This window comes from Megalobrama amblycephala, linkage group LG2, assembly GCF_018812025.1.
Source record: "Megalobrama amblycephala isolate DHTTF-2021 linkage group LG2, ASM1881202v1, whole genome shotgun sequence".
Taxonomy (NCBI): domain Eukaryota; kingdom Metazoa; phylum Chordata; class Actinopteri; order Cypriniformes; family Xenocyprididae; genus Megalobrama; species Megalobrama amblycephala.
In genome coordinates this window covers 57,300,035-57,324,353 of record NC_063045.1, presented here as the reverse complement: position 1 = coordinate 57,324,353, position 24,319 = coordinate 57,300,035, and the positions used below count along the sequence as shown (strand labels likewise).

The 24,319-nt window shown below is 33.8% G+C and overlaps 1 protein-coding gene across 7 annotated transcripts in view; it reads right to left on the bottom strand.

The window, feature by feature from the left end:
- slc4a5b (solute carrier family 4 member 5b) overlaps positions 1-24,319 on the bottom strand; it is a 48,206-nt gene that overhangs the window by 14,689 nt on the left and 9,198 nt on the right. For 4 of the 7 annotated variants that reach the window (XM_048181148.1, XM_048181150.1, XM_048181151.1 and 1 more), the window contains 14 exons: positions 22,353-22,420; positions 21,668-21,868; positions 16,417-16,543; positions 13,010-13,170; positions 11,602-11,751; positions 9,957-10,052; positions 8,604-8,659; positions 5,319-5,476; positions 3,762-3,849; positions 3,515-3,669; positions 2,924-3,052; positions 2,662-2,836; positions 1,302-1,435; positions 933-1,204 (listed from right to left, as the gene is read on the bottom strand). In XM_048181148.1, the coding sequence (XP_048037105.1) occupies positions 933-1,204; positions 1,302-1,435; positions 2,662-2,836; positions 2,924-3,052; positions 3,515-3,669; positions 3,762-3,849; positions 5,319-5,476; positions 8,604-8,659; positions 9,957-10,052; positions 11,602-11,751; positions 13,010-13,170; positions 16,417-16,543; positions 21,668-21,868; positions 22,353-22,419 (1,969 nt within the window). In that variant the 5' untranslated portion in view covers position 22,420. Of the gene's footprint in view, positions 1-932; positions 1,205-1,301; positions 1,436-2,661; positions 2,837-2,923; positions 3,053-3,514; positions 3,670-3,761; positions 3,850-5,318; positions 5,477-8,603; positions 8,660-9,956; positions 10,053-11,601; positions 11,752-13,009; positions 13,171-16,416; positions 16,544-19,282; positions 19,653-21,667; positions 21,869-22,352; positions 22,421-24,319 lie in introns of those variants that run through there. The other 3 variants (XM_048181154.1, XM_048181152.1, XM_048181153.1) reach the window with 3 other exon arrangements.

Sequence of the window (24,319 nt, the reverse complement as noted above, 5' to 3'; positions counted from 1 at the left end):
AAAAATATTATCATTATTAAAATACTGATTATCAATAATAACATTTTTTTTATTATTTTGAATAATTACATTTGAATACAAATGTAAATATAATAATACTAATAATAATAATGCTATTTTTATAAACATTTTATCCAAAAGTATTTTTTTTTATTATTAATAAAAAATATAATAATTATTATTAATAATAATTGTATTATTGAATATTAATTACTTTTGAATAAAATATTCCAAAACATCTTTATTATTATTTATAAAAACAACAAATGTCATCATTATAATAATTATTATTATTAATCATATTTTTTTTAATTATTTTTAATAATATTTACTTTGAACAAAATATTTCAAGAAAAATAAAACATTATTAAAATATTTAATCAAAAGAAATTAAATATTTAAAAAAACAGCTTTATTATTATTATTCATAAAAACAACAAATGTTATCGTAATAATAATAATTATTATTATTAATAATATTTTTTATTATTTTTAATAATAATTATTTTGAAAAAAAATAACAAAAAATAAAAAAATATTAAAATATTAAAATATTTAATCAAAAGAAATTAAATATTTTAAAAAACATCTTTATTATTATTCATAAAAACAACAAATGTTATCATTATAATATATATTATTAATTTATTAATATTTTTTATAATTTTTTAATAATAATTACTTTGAAAAAAAAAAAAATAAATATATATATATATATATATATATATATATATATATATATATATTATTCATAATATCAACATTCATTATTCAATTATTATTATAAATATTTTACTTCTTGAAATAACTAAATGAAAAGTCAGGAACATGTATGAAGAAAGTAAACAGGGTCAGTGTTTATTTCACAGAATAATGCCAACGAGCCTGACTGGCTGCGGTTGTTTTTCGCCGGGTCACGGGGTCAGACTCACCTTGATCAGGAGCCTGGCAGTCACACTTGTAGCTGGTGATGTAATCTGGCTTGAAGTCTCGATTGATGGGGTAATAATTGAAGGTGCTCATCATTTTCTTAAGGGCATCAGAGATGAAGATGAAGGAGATGAGGCTGGAGAAGCCCTCCTCTGTGAAGCGCGTCATGTACTTGATGATGTAGCTGGCGTCTGTGGCCACCAGGATCAGACACTGGAGGCAGGAGTGCAAGCCGATCCAGAGCCGTATCTCCATGTAGTCAATGTCATTGTTCCTGAACACAGACGACAATTCAGTTAAAGAATCAGCTCAACTCAGTGACTCACTTCGCTGATTTTTAACTTTACTAAATCACAGGATGTCGTGCTCACATGCTGAATTCATAAAGCAGCTTTTCAAAGATCAGTATCGGTCCAGTAGAGCTGAGGATGATGAGGGGTTGACCGCCGAACAAACAGAAGACCGCGCCGGCCAAAGCTGTGCCCAAAAAGCTTTCCATCACACCCTGAAAGTCAATGAGACACATCAAAAAATAATGAAGACTTGGAAATAAAGTTCAAACATTGAATGCACTTTCAATAAATAAAATGTTTAATTTTAGAAGATTTTGATATGGAAGCCCATTTTCACCACATAAGAAGAAAAAATCATGCTTATGTAAATCATAATTATGACATAAAAAGTTGAAATTATGAGATACTAAATAAATTAAAAATTATGACAAAATGTTGAAATTACAAGATAAAATGTCAAAATTATGACAAACAGTCGAAACAAGACATAATTAGTCTTAATCTTGACTGTTTGTAATTTCGACTTTCATAATTATGACTTTGTATCTGGATTTTGACACAAAACTTCAACTGTCATAATTGTCTCGCAACTTTGACTTTTTGTTACAATTATGACTTTTTATCTCATGATTTCAACTTTTGTTTCTCATAATTATGCCTTAAAAAATATGACAGTCATGAAGACATTATTATGATTTACATAATGATATTTTCATCAAAAGGCAAAAATGATTACTAAATGAAAATGTATAATAATAATAATAATAATCATAATACTTTTAAAATATTTTATTCAAAAACAATTATCATTATTCATAATAAAAACAGTATAATCATTATTATAATATTATTATTAATAACATTAAAAATATTTTTTATTATTTTGAATAAAAATTAATAAATAAAAATAAAAACATAATAATAATAATAATAATAATAAAAAAAAACATTTTATCCAAAAGTAATTACTAATAATAACAAAAAATATAATAATTGTTATTAATAATAATAATAATTGTTTTGTTGAATATTAATTACTTAAAATATTATAAATATTATAATATTAATAAAATATTTTAAAAAACATCTTTATTATTATTCATAAAATTAACAAATGTTATCATTTACATTATTATGTGGTAGAAATGGGCATCTGTAGGTTTCTGCCTCAGAATAAAAAATAAAAAGATAATTGTGTCTCACAGCTGCAACTTTTTTCTTGTATATATCACCAAAATTGCACAATTAATTTTCTTAAATGTATTTCTTATTATAAAATGTCTTATTTTAAACTTTCTCTCACTTTCTGCTTGCATATTGGCCAGGCGAATTAATTGCTTCATATTTGGCTGTTTTGAGATTATTATATAGGCATTATGTCAGTTACATTAAAATATTGTCATTATATCAAAGCATTTGTGGCTACAAGGTGAATTACTTGGTAGTTGTCGGTCGCGTCCCCCAGCAGTCCTCCAAAGGTGATTGCATTGGTGATGCAGCCCAGGTAAATGAAGAGCACCGTAGAGATGGACTGGATGTGGAAGCCCTCGTAGAAGTCACTGAGCAACCAGGGCACTTTACGCTTGATGTCCAGCCACAGTCCTCCGCAAAATCTACACAAACAGAAAGAGTCTCAGACGTCATGTACGGTAAATCTAGAACTCCAGAACTAGCAGATGACCAGGTTCAGTAAACGCTACCGTCCGGTAAATTTCAGCTCTTCTCCAAGCTCATGCGGCGCCGGCATGTCCTCGTCTTCTGCAGACGCTGCACCTCCTCCTGCGTTCCCATTCGGCTGCCCCAGCTCATTTAGAGAGAAAACTGACTTCCTGCAGAAACAAACACAATTAACTCTGTGCATACTCCCTGAAACATGCAGCATAATTAATATGATTGAATCAATATTAAATAATATTTTTTACTTGAATAAATTCAGTTAATTTAGATCCTACCGCATGTTTTAGGTTACAAAATATTTTTCACAGTGTACTTTTAATCATAATGCAGTCTAAACTGTACAGTACTTCTGCTATGTTAACAATATACACTACTGACTACTAAGATTTTTCAGTGTTTTTGAAAGTATCTTCTGCTCACCAAAGCTGCATTTATTTGATCAAAAATACAGTAAAAACGGTAAAAATATTAAATAATATTATAATTTGATAACGGGCCTTTATACTGTCACTATACTGTCATTTTATTTGATCACACAATTTAATGCATCCTTGCTGAATGAAAGTATTAATTTAATTTTGAATGGTAATATACATAAATTCATGATTTAATACCTCATTTCTGCTGAAGGCAGTTTCTTCGGGGGTTCGATGCGGATCTTGGGGTCCCATTCTCCAGGAGGAAGAACTATCACCTCATCCAAAAACTCATCAATCCCAGCAATCAAGTCCTCACGATCTCTGGCTTTATAGGCCACGTCACTGAACAGCTAAAGACGGTGACAGATACAGATAGACTTGTTAACAAATACTGGGATGATGCTAAACTTTGAGGCACTGAATTACTAATACTTTCTCTTACATCGTCAACCATGAGTGTGGCCATGGCCCGACCGATCTCATTGTAGGACTTGGTTTTGCCATTGGGACCGAGCAGCACGAAGAGAAACCTGGAAAATACAGCACAAAGAAAATTCACATTGTATATGATTAAAATGAAGCATAATCACACATTTAAAATGTAGTCTTTCTCTTTCTGTAAAATGGTTTAGTATGGGGAAGAATGATCACTTTTGACTATTAGCTTGCATATTAGCTGTTTATTAGTACTTTTAAAGCACATATTAATGCCTTATTCTGCATTATCATATTCTACATCCATAAATCCTAGCCCAAAGCATTACTTTTAAATTTACAGCAAAATATCTGAGTCACTTTTTCAAATAAGTAACACAAGTTTCTTTGTTCTCCCATGTATTGACTGACAGCTCTCCTGGTAGTGACTAAATATGAGCATGTACTCATCTTAGTTGCACAAAAACAGAGTTGGTATTCCTTAAAAATAAATAAAAACAGTGAAATGCAATCTCAGAATATTGCATAAAACTGTAAAAATTAAATATATTAAATTAAAGAGAAAAAGTAACGCAAAAGTAATGTAACGTTACGTTCCATAAAAAGTAAAAATTACCTTTTTAGGGAGTAACACAATATTGTAATGCATTACTTTTAAAAGTAACTTTCCCCAACACTGCTTACTAACCATTAAAATGATTAATTAAATTCAGAGTTTATTGAGGCAAAAGTCGTAGTTAATAGTGAATATGTGTTACCAAAATGACCACACTTATTTATTTCCTTTATTGTCTTGTTTTCCAGTAAAACATATATCCAAACTTCCTTCCTAAAGATTTACTTGAAAAGCTTAATTAACCTCAATACATATAACATTTATTAATTGTTCCTCAAATTATTATTTTCAATCTTGTTGTAAACATAAACCTCAATAAAGTTGATCAGATCTAAATAATAACAATAAACAATTTATGAGTGAGTTGAAGGGAAAAAATATTCTTTGAAAAAAAGTCCTAATATTTATCACAAAAAATTTATTTTTTCTAAAGGATATTTAGTATGGAAGTCCATTTCTGCCACATAAGAAATGATGACATAAAAAGTCGAAATGAGATAAAAGTAATAATTATGACATAAAAAGTCAAAATTATCACATATTGTGACTTTTTGTCATAATTCCAATTGTCATTTTAGTTTTTTTTATCTTATTATCTATATTTTTTACTTTTTATGTCATAATTTTGACTTTTTGTATTAACTGTTATAATTATTTACCAAAGTATGTTTTTTTTTTTCTTATGTGGGAGAAATTGGCTTCCATAGATTTAGAAAACAAGACATATAAACTCATTCAGTAATTGTTTTTAATGTATAAATCATAATTTGTCTTTGGTTGCACAAACACTTATATTTATATATATATTGCAAAGGAAATTACTGGAATTTATTAGTTTCTTGTCCTATGGTTCAAGTCAAGTCGGTTTTGCCAGACTGCAATATAAAACTAGGCTATTGGCTATTTAAACAGCCAATAAACATATGCAAAATGTTTGTTGATGATCACCTGGTTGGCACAGGGACTTCAGTAAGGCCTCCTAGTGTTGCAGCTTGAGCCAGACGTACGAAGGCCACGAACGGCTTGTCTAAAAAATCCACCTCTCCGATCAGCACGTTAGACGCCTCAGCATCTCTGGGGATCTTCTTCATGAATTTATTCTTCAGCTGGTGGGCGAGATAACAGTGCAGTGAGTGGGTTTAAATTAGACCACATGGTCTGTGTCAGATGCATAGGTCATGAAATTTCCATGTTGGAAAGAGTTTGTGCCTCATTCATGATACCAGTATCAATATGAGCTCCATTATCAATGTCTGATGTGCCCGCATGTGATGGAAATGGGAAGCGTCTCATTTTTTCCAATGGCAGATCAATAAAGTTATGCAATCACACCGGGAAAACCAAACGCACACAAACGCACACACATGAACCAATAAAACCAGCCGATCGGCAACGGTGGCCTGAAAGAACACGTGGATATGGAATGGTCTGTGCTTATGGTCAAAATCGGCTAATCTTTTAATGCCTCTTTCAGAGTCAATTCACTTTCTGCCATGAATAAACAAGCTCCTTTCTCATGTCCTGACTCTGTTTTGCCTCTTGTCAGATCGTTCGCTGCTGTTTCCGTCCATATTTGAGTATCAAACCTGCAGGTTCCAGTTCTCTGTCCGACATAGATCTTATTCCTCACAAACATTTTCATTTACAAGAAAATGGCCCTACAAATATATAGACACTTAGGTCTCACTTAGAAGTGAACCTTCTGGTGATTTCTGAACCGGCACAACAGTAACACAAGAAATCAAAATAAGAGATAAGTTACGGATTGCATTTGAAGTAGGAAGTTTTACATGCAATCACAAACAAATAAATCAGACAATGCACTGCAAATTAATGAAATCCTCGCAGTTGGTCTTTCAAGGCCCTATGTCTTGAATTTTGGGGGGACCAATTTTTTTTCTCTGAGGGGAAGGGGGAAGGGGTGTTGCTATTTTTATTTAAAGAAATTAAATAATTAAAGGATTAAAAGGGATTAAACAAGAGAATAATGAAGAAATAAGAATGATAAAAGAAGTTCTAGGTTTAATTATAGCCTACTGTGAAGAAGTCCATTTCAACTTTTTGCAAATCATATTTTATTTAAAAATATGCACACATTCACTCTTGTTTATATGTCTAATATGTCAAAAATGTAAAATCGTCTCGTCTCGCCACATTCAGTTATAAATGACATAATTTAAATGATAGCAAATTTTCAAATCAAAATGAAGAAATTCCATAAAAAAAAAAGTTGAGTACTTTGTATCACTGCATGTTACTGTGGGTCATTAAACATATCCATCGTAAAACAGTTGTCAAATATAAAATGTTTCATGTTTACTTATATCTTATCACGCACGCACTCTTTCACTGTAAAAACTAAAAGCGCCGCGTTGGAATTCACACTCGTCTTCAGTGAATAGTAAGCCCTGGTCAAGACCGAAACTAGACCAAGAACTCCAAAAAATTGTCTCGAAACCAAGACCGGTCTCAAGTATTACAACACTACCTTCTGGCTGACTGCTAAAGGTGCCGTAGAACGTTCTTTCACAAGATGTAATATAAGTCTAAGGTGTCCCCTGAATGTGTCTGTGAAGTTTCAGCTCAAAATACCCTATAGATTTTTTTTTTATTAATTTTTTTAACTGCCTATTTTGGGGCATCACTAACTATGCACCGATTCAGGCTGCGGCCCCTTTAAATGCTCACGCTCCCGGTGCATTTACAAAGTTCACACAGCTAATATAACCCTCAAATGGATCTTTACAAGATGTTCGTCATGCATACTGCATGCATGCTTCGGATCATGTGAGTATAGAATTTATTTGGATGTTTACATTTGATTCTGAATGAGTTTGATGGTGCTTCGTGGCTAAAGCTAACATTACACACTGTTGGAGAGATTTATAAAGAATGAAGTTGTGATTATGAATTATACAGACTGCAAGTGTTTAAAAATGAAAATAGCGACGGCTCTTGTCTCCGTGAATACAGTAATAAACGATTGTAACTTTAACCACATTTAACAGTATATTAGCACCATGCTAACGAAACATTTAGAAAGACAATTTACAAATATCACTAAAAATATCATGTTATGATATCATGTCCTTGCTTGCTTACCTAGTCTGATGATTCAGCTGTGCACAGATCCAGACGTTAGTACTGGCTGCCCTTGTGTAATGCCTTGAACATGGGCTGGCATATGCAAATATTGGGGGCGTACATATTAATGATCCTGACTGTTACGTAACAGTCGGTGTTATGTTGAGATTCGCCTGTTCTTCGGAGGTCTTTTAAACAAATGAGATTTACATACGAAGGAGGAAGCACTGGAGTTTGAGACTCACTGTATGTCATTTCCATGTACTGAACTCTTGTTATTCAACTATGCCGAGGTAAATTCAATTTTTGATTCTAGGGCACCTCTAAGGCTTTTCTCAGAACTAACTTCTTATTTTTGCAACATCGCTTAACCAACTGGTTCATGGTAAAGTTGGTTCCCCTCATTTCAAACCTAACAAACTTCTTTTATGAAAGGTTTTGCTTGAAAAGTGTGCTTGTGCTATATTTCTGGGTTTGATGTTTGGTTATAATGCAATGACATTCATACATGAACAAATGCATATGAATATCAGTTACTCAAATGATATAAATCTGCATGTCTTTGACACATATCCCCCCATAATTCCCAGGACCCTTAACTTTCAAACTCAGCATGCTCCCGTAGGCCCTAAATGAAACCTGTCGAGGGCAGCGGCCACATGAAAGTGAGCCGTGGGTGTCACTTTAAGCAGAGAAACTCATTAAAGCGGACTCAGAATTGGCCCACTTTGAAGTGTAGTGAGCTGAGAGCGACCCTTCTCGCACATTAAAGCCCCTCAATCGCCTCAAAATACCTTGGCAAAAATAAGAGCTTTATTCTGCGTTTCATTTTTTGCTTCATTGTTTTCGTTTTTGCACCACATACCCAATGATTAAACAAAATGAAATATTACAAAAAGACTAATGAGTGCTGGCAGCATTTGAGTGACTTATATGGAGATTATCCCCAGCATCCTGCATAAATTATGGATCATATGTCTCACCTCCATTACATAAATTCTCAGAAATAAGCCGAGGCTCCTGATGCAGTGCTTTTGTTTCATCTTGTTTACTTTGTGCTAATGAATAAATACATTTTCCATGTATTTCAATATGTTCATGTGAAAAAAATATCACAAAGTTAGGAAAACTAATGGAAAACTGTTGTACCTGGTCATTGCTGGGCGTGACGGAAATATCATTCATGCTACGGCACTGAGAAGGATCTGAAAAGCATAGATGAAACACTTTGATTATTAATTGAATCAGTGTTGTTATTGATAATTTAAACTAAAACTATTAAATTGATTATAATAAAACTATCATCTATAAATATTAGATGAAAAACTTAAAACACCAATCTTGCCTTGGCAAATAACTGAGGTAAGTTAAAGTTGAAGTATTAAACTAAACTAAACTAAAATAAAATAAAAAACAGAATTGAATTATTATGATGTGAATTCAGTGTCAAATGCAAGCAAATATAACAAAATCATCACAAATTATTTTGCAAGTGAAAACAATTGGACATAGACACTCCAAAAAAGATTTCAGATTCAGATGGCAAGCATGGTACTTTACGTTACTAGGACTTCTTGTTATGTCACTTTTTGAACTTCTAAAAGTCACGTTCACTTGAAAAGTCCAATTTTTGCATAGATATAAGGATATATAGATATATATGACAAAAATGGCCCTTTTATACAATCATGTTTTTTTACAAGGTACTGCAAAATATGTACTGCCTTAGTATATGTTAAAAGGACATACACTATCAGTCAAAAGTTAAATTAAGTTAAAAATTAAATAAATTTTTTAATGTTTATGAAAGAAGTCTCTTATGCTCACCAAAGCTTCATTTATTTGATCAAAAACAATAATATTGAAAAACACAAGATTCTTTTTGAATATATTATAAAATTAATTTATTCCTGTGATGGCAAAACATTTCTTACATTTCAGTTGTTAAAATAGAAAACAGTTATTTTAAATAAATATTTCACAATATTACAGCAGCCTTGGTGAGCATTAGAGACTTCTTTCAAAAACATTAAAAAAAAATCTTAATTATTCCAAACTTTTAATCGTTTGCATGCTTTTTGGAAACTTTTCTTTAAAGACAAGAAAAAAGATTGTTGTTTTTCTGGCCTAAAGTAACCAGAGTACAGAAACAAATCGTGACAAACAGGAATGGAAAACTAAAGTCAGGACCTTTCTAATAATCTCTAATCCTCAGAACAATGGCAGAAATGCACTGTTGCATTCTTGAGAAATGTTGCAACTACAAACGGTTAGTCTGTTGATGATGCAATGTGAAGTAAAAGCGAGTTCACACTGGTCATGCATTTTGATGTGAGTTGGTGTTTTAGGGCAACAAAACTTGAGACAGTAGGAAAGCTTAATAGAAATCCAAAAGTACATCTAATGGCTGCCAGTGTGAACTTAAGATGGAAGATTCCAGAGATCTGGAAGTAGCTGCAGATAAATCTACGGAAGGTAGAAGAACCAGAAGCTCAGACTCACGCAATTTGCTGAGGCCGCCGCTCTGATGAGCTCGCAGGTCCTCAGTGGAGCGATGGAAACCCGACCCAGAGCGAGGACTCGGGCTCGGACTGCGGTCTGACACAGACCCGAGATCAGACACAGAGAAAGACATGGTGAAGATGGCAGGACAGGCAAAAGAATAAAGTGGAAACTCAAGAAATTAAAGTGCCCTTATTATGCTTTTTCAGATATTACATTTCATGCAGTGTGTAATATAGCCGTTTGTGAATGTGAAAGGTCTGTTTAAAGAGGTCCTTGATTATGATTTCACTTTTTTAACTGTAGTTAGTGTGTAATGTTGCAGTTTGAGCATAAACAACATCTGCAAAGTTATGACGCTCAAAGTTCAGTGCAAACGGAGATATTCTGTTTTACAGAAATCCTTTAAGGACTACAACAAACGGCTGGTAGGGACTACAACGAGCTTCTTCCCGGGTTAGTGACATCACAAACCCCAATATTTACATAAACCCCGCCCCTGAGAACACACAACAAAGTGGGTGAGGCCATGTTGGGCTGCTTTAGAGAAGAGGAAGAGTTGTTGTAGTAGAGTGTTGTTGTCATGCCGTCATTTTATGCCGGACTGCTTCACAAACGAGGGTCAATTCAACACAAAAGATGAACATGACGGCACATGCTAGTCGATGAGTTGAATCAACTCCACAGCAACTACATAAATGTATCCACTAACCATTCAGAAATGAAGTTGTAACTTCTTCCTGAGTCTCTCCATCAGTGTCGACTCCGGTTTGAACAATGTAAGTCTGAACACCGTTACTGACAATCCTCGTTTTGGCTGCGTGAGATTCTCCAGCTTTGTTGTTGTTGAGCAACCAAAGCGCGAGCTGTTAAAGCTCCGCCCTCTTCTGGAAAGCGGTCTGGGGGCCGTAGCTCATTTGCATTTAAAGGGACACACACAAAAATGGCGTGTTTTTGCTCAAACCCAAATAGGGGCAAATTTGACAAGCTATAATAAATGATCTGTGGGGTATTTTGAGCTGAAACTTCACAAACACATTCTGAGGACACCAGAGACTTATATTACATCATGTGAAAAGGGGCATAATAGGTCTCCTTTAAGTTTTAAAGATCAACGTGCACAACAAGTGAAGTTATTGTCTCCTAAAAGAAAGAACCGATTCCGAGCTGCCGAAACGAGTCGTCAGTAATTCCAGTCTTCAACAATTATAGCATGCAGTAGTCAAAATTATATTGCTCAGATGTTGAATTCATATGTAACAATGTAAGAAATTTGCATAATGCCAGCCTATGCCCGCGAAAAACGTCTACTTTGACCTGGGCCACCTGACCAATCAGAGCAAAGTAGCTCTCGAATAGGCGGGGCTTAGAGAGACTGAATCTTCGAATGAGTCGTTTTCAGACTCTTTGAAAAATTATGTGCAATATATATTATGAGAAAATGAAAGTGTTTTTTGACCTTTGATGCATGTAAACTATTGTAGCAGACCTTCAAAACAAAAATAGGATCCTTTAAAATAGCATAATAGGGGCACTTTAGGAAAAAGAACTTTACTGGAAATGATTTGAAAAGGCAAGAGTCAGAGAGAGAGATAGGGAATTCTGGGAATATCACTGACTGTGGGACAGGTTAGCGGACACTTACTCGAGGGGCTGGGTTTTCCGATGTCAGCCAGCGAGCGGTGGATGGGCTTCTTGGTCTGGTGACGGTGCTTCCGCAAGAGGACGAAACTGACCTTCTCACGGAGCTCTGGAGCTATAAGACCCTCCTGCACCTGCTTCTCAATGATGTCATCTGTGAAAGAGAGAAAAACGCACACAAAGACATTAAAATCCATATATAAATATCACAGGGAAACACACAGGAAAAAGAGTTTTTAACTTTTTCTCCTAGACAGCAATGAGTGTATATGGAGCATATGGAAGGCTACTGCTTCTCAAATGTTTCTCTTGAGACTCCAGTAAACTCCTCTAGATCTCAACAATGTCTCAATCTGCTCAGATTTGCTAACATGGCACAACCTGCAATCCAAGTCTGAGATCTAAATATGAACATTTCTCATCATATTCTCCCAAAACCAAATGATCTCAGCAGCCTATTTCATTAACTGTATATATCTATATTCTTCCTGTATGTGAAGTACGGTCTCATTTGGTTTTATTTTTATTTCTTCTCAGAAACTGTACAAGAAACATGCGACACAAAGTCGATACTTCAATAAAACATTTCGCAGAACCCTTTTAAATGTCTTAAAAGAGCAACATCTGAGTAATATAATTTTGACTACTGCATGCTATAATTGTTTAATCATTTTTTCTTCACATCATCGGCACTAATTTGAATGGAAAATATGTGTAATTCAGTGGAATTTATTTAAATGTGGGAAAATATTAAAGTACTGCACTCCTATTAATAGCTAGAAGCAAAATCAAATTAGCCAATATAAACTAGCATTCAAGTCGGTAAGATTTTTAAAATGTATTTAAAAGAAGTCTCTTATGTTCTCAAAGGATGCATTTAATGAGTAATACTGTGAAATATTATTACAATTTAAAAGAACAATTTTCTATTTGAACATATTTTAAAATATTATTTATTTCTGTGATGTCAAAGCTGAATTTTCAGCATCATTACTCCAGTCTTCAGTGTCACATGATCCTTCAGAAATCATTATAATATGCTGATTTGCTGATCAAGACACATTTCTGAATATTAGCAATGTTGAAAACAGTTATGCTGCTTCATATTTTTGTGGAAACCATTTTTTTTTCAGGATTCTTTGATGAATAGAAAGTTCAAAAGAACAGAATATAATTGAAATAGAAATCTGTTGTAACAGTATAACTGTCTTTGCCATCACTTTTGATCAATTTAATGCATCCTTGCTGAATAAAAGTATTAATTTCTTTAAATATTTTGACCAGTATTACAATATATTTATTAAATGGCATATTAAATAAGCAGAATTTGTAGTACTTTGAGAATGGTGTGTGTTCAAACTTGAGTTCTGTAGGTCTGTTCTTTGCTCTTTATGGACAGACGGTGTACTGACCCACTATCTGCGGCAGAGAGTATCCCTCCAGGTCCAGCAGGATGCAGCCCGTCTGCAGGCAGGTGCGCAGCTCAAACAGGCTGTGCAGAGACAGCGTGGACACATGCGGTTTGCTCCACCTCTCTCCACCCTCCTCCACCTTCTCCTCAAACTTAACCCACCTGATGCAACACACAGAAGATTACCTTGGCAACACACTTTCTTCCCATGTACCAACAGATGGGTTTTACATTTGTAAACGAAATGGCTGAAAATCATCACAACATGATCAATAAATCCCCTTATAAATTTAATCGGTAACACTTTACAATAAGTTCCCATTAGTTAACATTAGTTAAAGCATTAACTAACATTAATCTTTGTTAATGTTAGTTCATAAAAATACAAATGTTTATTGTTCATGTTAGCTCTGGTCATTAAATAATGTTAATAGATACAATTGATTTAATGGATTAGTAAATCTTGAAATTAACATTAACAAAGATTAATAAATGTTTTAGAAATCTTTTAAATTGTTAGTTCATGTTAACTAATGTAGTTAACTGATGTTCATTAATGGAACCTTATTGTAAAGTGTCATCAGTTAGTCATTATAAAGTTTTTGCAACTGTACCTTTAAGACATTCAGGGCCCTATTTTAACGATCTGAAACGCAAGTGTCAAAGCGCGAAGCGCAAGTAACTTTGTGGGCGGGTCTCGGCGCTGTTGCTATTTTCCCGGCGGGATAAATGGCTCTTGCGCCCGGCGCAAATCTAAAATGGGTTGGTCTGAAGTAGCTTCATTATTCATAGGTGTGGTTTGGGCGTAACGTGAAATAAACCAATCAGAGTGTCATCTCCCATTCCCTTTAAGAGCGAGATGCGCTCGCGCCATGGCGGATTGCTATTTACATTGCGTACACGCGATGAGTCAGTTAATATATATGTGTGTGTGTGTGTGTATTGGCACGATTGTTCAATTAATTAGCCAATTTCGTTCGTCATTATAAGTAGTAATAGGCTGAATTGAAAATAGGTAGCCTAATTCTAATACACGCAATGACTATTCATCATTACATTTTTATATTTATGTACACAATAATATTCTTTTACACTGTAATCCTTTTGTTTTTAATATTTGGCATGTTTGTGTGATGCGCATCCCTGTGTGTAATAAGCAAAGTCAACGCGCACTGTGGACGCGCCCAGAGGCGCAGTTTCTACCAACGCGCTCTAACAAAAAAATATTGCGCCATTGACTTTAGACCAGGTTTGAGTTGGTCTATGGCGCAGTCTATTTTCAGCTCCTTAAAATAGCAATGCGCGGGCAATGCGCCTGAACACACCTCCTTTTTTGCGCTGAACCGCCCAGGGAGCGCAAGTTCATTCACTAGTTTAGCGACGTGCTTCTGTGCTCGCTCTTAAAGGGAATGGGAGATGACAGATGGAAAAGCGCGCTTTGCGCGGGTGCAAAATAGGAATGACACATGCGTCGGTGTACAAAGTCAATTGCGCTGGGTGCAAGATAGGGCCCTCAGAATGTAATGGCTGAGCCCTTTGCATACAAAATAAGTAACACAATCATGTCCAAAGAAAAGCAAATTACTGAATAGATGATATGTAAACGTGACTGTCATGAGGGCTGGATCAACGATGACAGCAATACCATTTCTAATTATTTCTTGATGAATTATAATATACTAATTTTATGATTATTGTTGGCTCTTTGACAAATTGCTTTTGTTCCCTCTTTTGTAAGTCGCTTTGGATAAAAGCGTCTGCAAAATACATAAATGTAAATGTAATAAATGAATTCTGGAAGACATTAAGCTCAGCGATGACATTGATGCAAAAAACTGTAAAATGACATCCATTTTAATGTTTTTTGCCTTAATGTCATTACATCTATTGGCCCCAGGGGGCCGCCAGGTAGTGACAGGTGGTCTGTGGAAAGGTCTAGAGAAAAACGTAAAAAAAAAAAAGGGAAAAAAAGTTTAATGTGTAAAAAAGAAATAAATGAAAAAAGAAAAAAAAAACGTACAAAAATAAATATTAATACTAAAATAAATATGTAAATAAATAAATAAATTAGATTAAAATAATTGAATGAAAATATGCCATTAAAATAAAAAATAGTCATTAATCTATTAAATAGACTAAATTAGATTAAAATAAATAAATAAATAATATAAATTAAAATTAAAATTAAACAAACCAATAAATAAATAATACATTTAAAGGTGCCATCGAACATTTTTTCACAAGATGTAATATAAGTCTAAGGTGTCCCCTGAATGTGTCTGTGAAGTTTCAGCTCAAAATACCCCATAGATTTTTTTAAATAATTTTTTTAACTGCCTATTTTGGGGCATAATTAGAAATGCACCGATTCAGGGCTGCTGTCCCTTTTATTGCTCGCGCTCTCCACCCCCTCCCGAGCTCTCGACTCTATCATTGCAAAAACAAAGTTCACACAGCTAATATAACCCTCAAAATGGATCTTTACAAAGTGTTCGTCATGCAGCATGTCTAATCGCGTAAGTATGGTATTTATTTGGATGTTTACATTTGATTCTGAATGAGTTTGATAGTGCTCCGTGGCTAACGGCTAATGCTACACAGTTGGAGAGATTTATAAAGAATGAAGATGTGTTTATGAATTATACAGACTGCAAGTCTTTAAAAATGACAATAGCGACGGCTCTTGTCTCCGTGAATACAGTAATAAACGATGGTAACTTTAACCACATTTAACAGTACATTAGCAACATGCTAATGAAACATTTAGAAAGTCAATTTACAAATATCACTAAAAATATCATGATATCATGGATCATGTCAGTTATTATTGCTCCATCTGCCATTTTTCGCTGTTGTTCTTGCTTGCTTACCTAGTCTGATGATTCAGCTGTGCACAGATCCAGACGTTAATACTGGCTGCCCTTGTGTAATGCCTCGATCATGGGCTGGCATATGCAAATATTGGGGGCGTACATATTAATGATCCCGACTGTCACGTAACAGTTGGTGTTATGTTGAGATTCGCCTGTTCTTCGGAGGTCTTTTAAACAAATGAGATTTATATAAGAAGGAGGAAACAATGGAGTTTGAGACTCACTGTGTGTCATTTCCATGTACTGAACTCTTGTTATTTAACTATGCCGAGGTAAATTCAATTTTCAATTCGATGGCACCTTTAACAGTACATTACTATAGTGAGTTGAAAAAGTACATAATAATGTAACTAAACAGAAACTAATTTTAGATTTATAATATTAATATCTCAGCGCATAAATTGGGTATTTATAAATAATAGATGCCTTTTAAATTTGGGGGTCAATGGCATCTAAAAGATTGAAAACCTTCAGAGGCTTCAATCAGTTCAAAGGCTTCAGAAGTATTTGTGTTGTGTGATCTTGTGTGTGTCACCTGGCCGACTCTTTCCACTCCATCTCTCCGCCCTCGTGCTGCAGTGTGTCCATCTCAGTGAAGATGGTGGGTGTGGGCTCATCTTCCTCCCTGAGGATGTGGCGCAGTCTCTCAGCAGCAGGGGACACTGTCACACACACAAAACCGAAGCATAAGATAGTTGTTAAAATGCAAAGCCATGCATTTGTACCTTAAAACGCAATGGAGTAGCATTTGTGGTATATATGTTGTATTTAAGCAATGCAAGTAAGCCAAATAAAGCGTCAGAACTTTACATGCTCCACTACATTGTGACTTGTGAGTGAGGTAAGTTTGCTCTCAACCATTCCTGATTCTCCCTCATGTTCTCCATCACTTCCTGTGTTCCCTCTACTATGCTATAATCTTGTGCTCATTTATTTGATCAAAAATACAGTAAAAACAGTAATATTGTGAAATATGTTTTTAGTAACCATTTTCTATTTTAATATATTGTAAAATCTAATTTATTCCTGTGATCAAAGCTGAATTTTCAGCATCATATGATCCTTCAGAAATCATTCTAATATGATGATTTGCTGCTCAAGAAATCAATGTTGAAAGCAGTTGTGCTGCTTCATATATTGTAAAGATATTTCTCTTTCAATGTAAAGATATTTTATTTTTCACCTGTTGTATAAAATGCCATGTGAAAACCATATAATTTGGAAAAGAACAGCAGATGCTTTTATCCAAATCAACTTAGAAATTGCAAGCAATTAAGAATTAAGAAAAAGTAAGCAAATAAAAAAATGTCCATGCAAACGGGTCAATGAAGGCCTGTAGCTCAACAAACCCATAAGTGCACAAATGAGTTTGATTCTTTGCATTAAACAGAAGTCTATTGGACTGTATGACATATAAGTGTTATGTTTTGCCTTCAGCTCAGTCTAAAATGACCCTGCGTTGACCCTCTTGAAATTAAATCTGAATATGACACAGCAGGACCATTACAATGCACGGCTCCCGAGGCCATCAATAATTCGATCATCATTCATGTATCTAATCAGAACGAGAATTTGATTTCAAAAGCCTGAGCTTTCAGATCTACAAACACACTGAATTCAGTTCAACTCTTCACTTGAGTCATACATCAGCTGATAACTCAAATCAACATCTTGTTTAATCTTCCTTTGAAGATAAATAGTCTAAATGTGCATAAATCTTTGCATAAAGGAGGCCGATATCTGAAAGTATATCAAAAGAATTTGTTCGGTAGATTAGGTTAAATAACCATGTGACAGTGGCTTAATCCAATCTGAATCATAATGCCAGAATCAATATCTAATGCCACTAAACCTGTACTGATTAAATCAAAATTATCGACTTTATATTTTAGGTATAGTCAGTTTACATAAGTTCCAGTGGAGGTTACTAAAAACTGTATACAATCTAATGTTATGCACATTAAATCTGATGTTTAGAGCAACTCAAAGTGCAAGTTGATGCCTGTGAGCTCAAGCATGACAATCTTTTTGTGACCTTCCTCTCAATCTCTGGCTTTTCCTCGGGATTATTAGCACGTGGGTGTTTTTCCCCATGTAATCCTTCTAATCCTAAAGAAAAAAATCACAAATACGTTTGGTTGTAGGATGCCAATGCAGAGTACAACGCACTAGCTTATTTATAGCTCATACACTTCAAACAAACTTTGAGCGTCACTCGATATTAGAGGTTGGTTGTTGATATAATGTACGTATTGCTGTGGGATTAATCGACAATGCGGTCTTTAGTTACTGACCTCAAAACATTTTGATTCCAATAAAAGCAGATGTTAAGTCCTGAGATTTATTCTTGAGAAGAACCTTACATGAACATGCATTTCCAACAGACTGAAATTTTGATGTGTTTCACAATTTAAAGGGATGCATTTAATGCAAAATCACACCAATATGGACACTAATGAACATTTAAACAAAGTTTGATGCAAATTATTATTGAAGGTTGTAGATTGGTCTTTACATCAGGCGGGTGAATCTCTTGTAAACCTAAACCTGATGTGTGGCTCATTTTGCATATCAAAATTAAAAGAAAAAAAGTGAATAATAATAAGAAGAAATAATTATATCTTGCTTTAACTATAGGCCTATTTTAGGTCCACATATTGAAGATGTTTTGCTTTTGAATTTATTTGCAATTATCATTATCCAATTAATTATTTTATTATATTATTATTTTTTGTTGTTGTTATACATAAAATTATAAATTATTTTATTATAAAATTTTATATTACTGTGCTGTACAACGATTACTGTATATTATTATTATTATTATTATTATTATTAAATACAAATTATATTATTATAACTATATATATAAAAAACAGTAATATACAATGTTAGAATGATTTAATTTATATTTTAATATATACAATTTAAAAAATATATATATTAAAATCAGCAAAAGGAAGTACATTAAGTGCTATTCTTTTGTACTTTACCATTTAAATAGTTTAAATATTTTTTCTTTTTCTTTTTTTCATTACAGAAAAGTAATTTTTGGGGGTAAATGTGCTTAAATGTCATGAAAATGCCACAAAGCCAAAAAAACAAAAAAACAAAAAAAAAATATTGATTGATTGTCCTTAAAATAGGGTTCACAAGGGTTCACAAAAAATAACCTACAATCATCAACCAAACTTGTGACTTCAGTGATGGTTGATCAGCAAAAAAACCTTACTAATAGACTAATAGACTCAACAAGGTCATGATCTATCAGTGTCAAACTCCAATCCAAATGTGCTCTGACCACAATTACAGAAAGAAACTCTCTGGGAGAAAACAAATAAGAATAAAGCAATAGCAAGAAAATGAGATGAAGAGAAGATCAGTGGCATCTGTGACTGTACCTGCGCAGCTGCTCAGTAGAGTGCTCTGAGAGCCCAGACTGGACGTCAGTGACTGTATAGAGTCCTGAATACTAAACGACGACTGCTCCATCCTTCAGTAACTCCAATGTTTATTGTTTCATTGAAAGAAAAAGATCCACAATAACTGTTCTGAATGTCCACTTGCACCTGTTGATTTCAGCCTCTTTTTGTTGAACCTGTTAGGCCTTTTCCCTCATTTTATATGCACCTTCCCTGTGAGCAAGTGCTCTTGTTCTTGAACTTTTCTCTTAAGCAATGTTGCTCTTTCCTGAAAACTAAAGCAGGGCAAAGTGCCACACGCATGAAAGGCCCAACAAGTGTTTTTCTCCTCCTCTAGCTTTGCTGATCCCACCCTTTCTGACTCTCCCACTTCAGAATTTAAGTCTAAAACCTCAAACAACTCTCAAAACCTGTTTCCCCTCAATAATCCTCAATGACGCAGGTTATTTAAATCAAACCTGCAACTGTATCAGGGTTATTAAAGTTAACTAAACTAAAACCATTTGTTACAAAATAAAGATTATTTGAAATAAAATTTAAAAAAACTTTATTTTATATTTTATCAAGTTTAGTCAAAGCCCAAAACAATTATGCTTGTGTTTTACTCCATGAGAAAAATACTCTATTATTTAATTATTTTTTTTTTTTCATGGGGGGTTTGTGTGTGTGTGTTAAGGTAATGAGAGTTAGTTGACCAGTAGTTGCAAATTAATGAGTTAGTTGGCATGTAATTGCAAAATAATTAGAGTTAGTTGAAATGTAGTTTCAAATTAATGAGTTAGTTGACCTGTAGTTGCAAATTAATGAGATTTAATTGACATGTGGTTGCAAATGAATGAGTTAGTTGACATGTAGTTGCAAATCAATGAGTTAGTTGTCCTGTAGTTAAAAATTAATGAGTTAGTTGACCTGTAGTTGCAAATTAATGAGAGTTAGTTGACATGTAGTGGCATATTAATGAGAGTTGGTTGACCTGTAGTTGCAAATTAATGAGAGTTAGTTGACATGTTGTTGCAAAATAATTAGTTAGTTGACCTGTAGTTTTAAATTAATGAGTTAGTTGACCTGTAGTTGCAAATTAATGAGATTTAATTGACATGTGGTTGCAAATGAATGAGTTAGTTGACATGTAGTTGCAAATTAATGAGTTAGTTGTCCTGTAGTTAAAAATTAATGAGTTAGTTGACCTGTAGTTGCAAATTAATGAGAGTTAGTTGACATGTTGTTGCAAAATAATTAGTTAGTTGACCTGTAGTTTCAAATTAATGAGTTAGTTGACCTGTAGTTGCAAATTAATGAGATTTAATTGACATGTAGTTGCAAATTAATGAGTTAGTTGTCCTGTAGTTAAAAATTAATGAGTTAGTTGACCTGTAGTTGCAAATTAATGAGAGTTAGTTGACATGTAGTGGCATATTAATGAGAGTTGGTTGACCTGTAGTTGCAAATTAATGAGAGTTAGTTGACATGTTGTTGCAAAATAATTAGTTAGTTGACCTGTAGTTTCAAATTAATGAGTTAGTTGACATGTAATTGCAAATTAATTAGAGTTAGTTGACATGTAGTTTCAAATTAATGAGTTAGTTGACATGTAATTGCAAATTAATTAGAGTTAGTTGACCTGTAGTTGCAAATTAATGAGATTTAATTGACATGTAGTTGCAAATTAATGAGTTAGTTGTCCTGTAGTTAAAAATTAATGAGTTAGTTGACCTGTAGTTGCAAATTAATGAGAGTTAGTTGACCTGTCGTTGCAAAATAATTAGTTGACCTGTAGTTCCAAATTAATGAGAGTTAGTTGACCAGTAGTTGCAAATTAATGAGTTAGTTGACATGTAGTTTCAAATTAATGAGTTAGTTGACATGTAGTTTCAAATTAATGAGTTAGTTGACCTGTAGTTAAAAATTAATGAGATTTAATTGACATGTAGTTGCAAATGAATGAGTTAGTTGTCCTGTAGTTAAAAATTAATGAGTTAGTTGACCTGTAGTTGCAAATTAATGAGTTGGTTGACCTGTAGTTGCAAATTAATGAGTTTTAGTTGACCTGTAGTTGCAAATTAATGAGTTTTAGTTGACCTGTAGTTGCAAATTAATGAGTTTTAGTTGACCTGTAGTTTCAAATTAATGAGTTTTAGTTGACCTGTAGTTGCAAATTAATGAGTTTTAGTTGACCTGTAGTTGTAAATTAATGAGTGTTAGTTGACTTATAGTTAGTAGAAGTGGACAAAATAACCAAAAACTATAATAGTATCTCACTGACACTAAAATAACTGTATTTAATTATTGTATTTTGGTAGAAACTATAGTTACTATAGAACTTTTTTGTTATGTCAGCATAATAAGTGGTTAAGAGAAGCTTACTGGCGGAGTTGATGTCAGAGAGCTCATTTGAATCCTGCTCCCCTTCATCTGCATCACATGGTTCCTCTCGATCCTGATGTTCATGACGGTTGTGGTGTTTCTCCCGGCCTTCACGATCATGGGAATGCCGTGACGTGTGCCTGTGATGTCTGCGCTTTCTCCTGTAGCCCCGTGGCACTGGAACGCCAATGTAGACAGACTCTAAAACCAGAGAATGAAAGACCTGTGAGTTACTATTTTATAGATAAGCAGTGTTTACGGTACAATTCACACCCCAGTAAGATTCAATTTCAGTAAATAAGTTCAAAAGTGCTAAAATGATTTATTTGATTCTTCACCCTTTAATTTTTGTAGCCTAATAAATATTTTGTAAAATTGCTGCATTGATTTATTATATAGTTTTATTTAGATTAAGTAAATGTATTCATATATACTGTGTATATATGTATATACACACATTTTTTATTATAATATGTTTCTATAAGTTTACGTTTATCTTATTTGCCTATAAGTTATGTTTTTCTGTGACAAATATTGAAAAAATTAATATAAATAAAACAGTAAAAACTGTAAAAACAATTTGATAATTGGAAAAAACTGTAAATAATAATAATTTAATTTGTTTCTCTATCAAAAAAGTGGTACATCTGCCAAGAAATAACATAAAAAAAGAGCATCCTCTCACCATCCTCATCCTCATTGTGTCTGCTGCGGTGACCACTTTTCCTGCTGCCATGCAAGTCATGGTCCATCCTGATAGGAAAAAAAAAAGAGTAGAATAATACTATTAAGGTAAGACATTTGAATATTTAAACACATCTAAAAGTTTCAGAAAACTTGCAATCCTAAAGAATTATCTTGATTATCTGGGGAAGTATGGTGATATCTATTAGTTAACATTTTGGAAGCTATGCATGTGCTTCCTTCAACCTAATTAAAGTTAGAAAAGCACTTTGTGGATTATTTCACCTCAGTGTGTTTAAACACATTTAATTTGCGTTCATCAGTTAGGGTATTTGTTTTAGCTAGTTATAGCAGCCAGTCGTTTCAATGCCTCCAGCATGGTCACTGGATACGTCTCAGTGTCTCAGTGACCGCAAGAGGACCTGAAAGAACCCTGCGTGATGTGGCACGTGGACCTGCGGCTTCATTCGATCAATGTCCCTGTCGCTGGAGGGAAAGGAAAACCCAATGCATCTGCATAATTATGGGAGGATTTCCACTGTCAGTCAGCGCGCACACACACAAACGCGGCTCTCTTACGTCACTCACTGTCACATAATTGATCGAATCATACATTCGGAAGCAGTAGCTGTGTCCCACATTTTCTGCATTACAAAAATCCCATAAAGAGAGCCATGGCACAGTGTATGTGCTTGCAACACACACCTTGCAGTTTCAAATCCAGCTGGCCTCAACTACAGTCAAAAATAAATAAATAAAATTATACTGAAGGAATAAGTAATTAAAAGTGAATCATGTAAATTCTGCAGCGATATCCGATTCATTAACAAATCATTCTTTTGAGTTGAATCTTTTCAATGAATCACTCGATTGAGTCTGAATGATTCGCTCTGAATCGGTTCTCGAGTTACACACTTCCGCTTTAACAAAACTCAAAAACCTAGAACAAAAAAATATTTGTCTAAAAATAATCCAAAAAACACTTATTTCAATGATTCCTATTAAGATGTGTTCATTCTCTGGTTCTTGGATAGCCTGGAAATCCTTTTTCATACACAAGATCAGAATGTGCAAAATGTACATAAATATTCAAACATAAATTTTACGACTGAATTGAACATTTCATTTTACATACAAATGGATTTATGAAAAATGTACACAGACTTTTTTTTTTTTTTGCTTGTTTCATGAATAAGGAAACACAAACTATTATTAAACACCACTGTTGTGTGAAGCGAATACAATGCTGTCAGTAATATAATGCCATGTTAATTACACAATCATTCTGTTTGCCAGCTGAAGTGCTGTAATGCAAGACGGCATTTAATACAGTAATTAACACTATGCGATGATCAGTGTCCTTCACACCCGACAGAAAACAACTCAAACAGATAATCAGGACTGACAGCGTCATTGATCCGCAGGAGAACGCGATGTGACTCACATCATATGATGGGGAAACATGTGGGAAAATGTCTACAGATGTACACATTTACACTTGAAATGACTCTTACACAAAGTGTTCTGAACTTTTTTTAGATTCAGTATCAAAAGACCTAATTAATATTACAGCTGAGCTGTCAATTTTTTTTAGGTTAAAATACTTTCTCTATCCCACTTTAATACACAGAGACAATAATAAATCCAAGACTATAAATAAACTATTTGTAGGTTGATGAATGGCAGAGATGTTCTGGAAACCTGTTTGAAAAACATTACTAATTTTTTGTAATTCCACTGGGTGGCGCTAGAGGCTCAGAAATTACACACACCATATATAAACAAATATTTACCTTGTACAGTGTATGTGTGTATATATACACCGATCAGGCATAACATTATGACCACCTTCCTAATATTTTTGTGTCCCCCTTTTGCTTCCAAAACAGCCCTGACCCGTCGAGGCACTAGACCCCTGAAGGTGTGCTGTGGTTTCTGGCACCAAGATGTTAGCAGCAGATCCTTTAA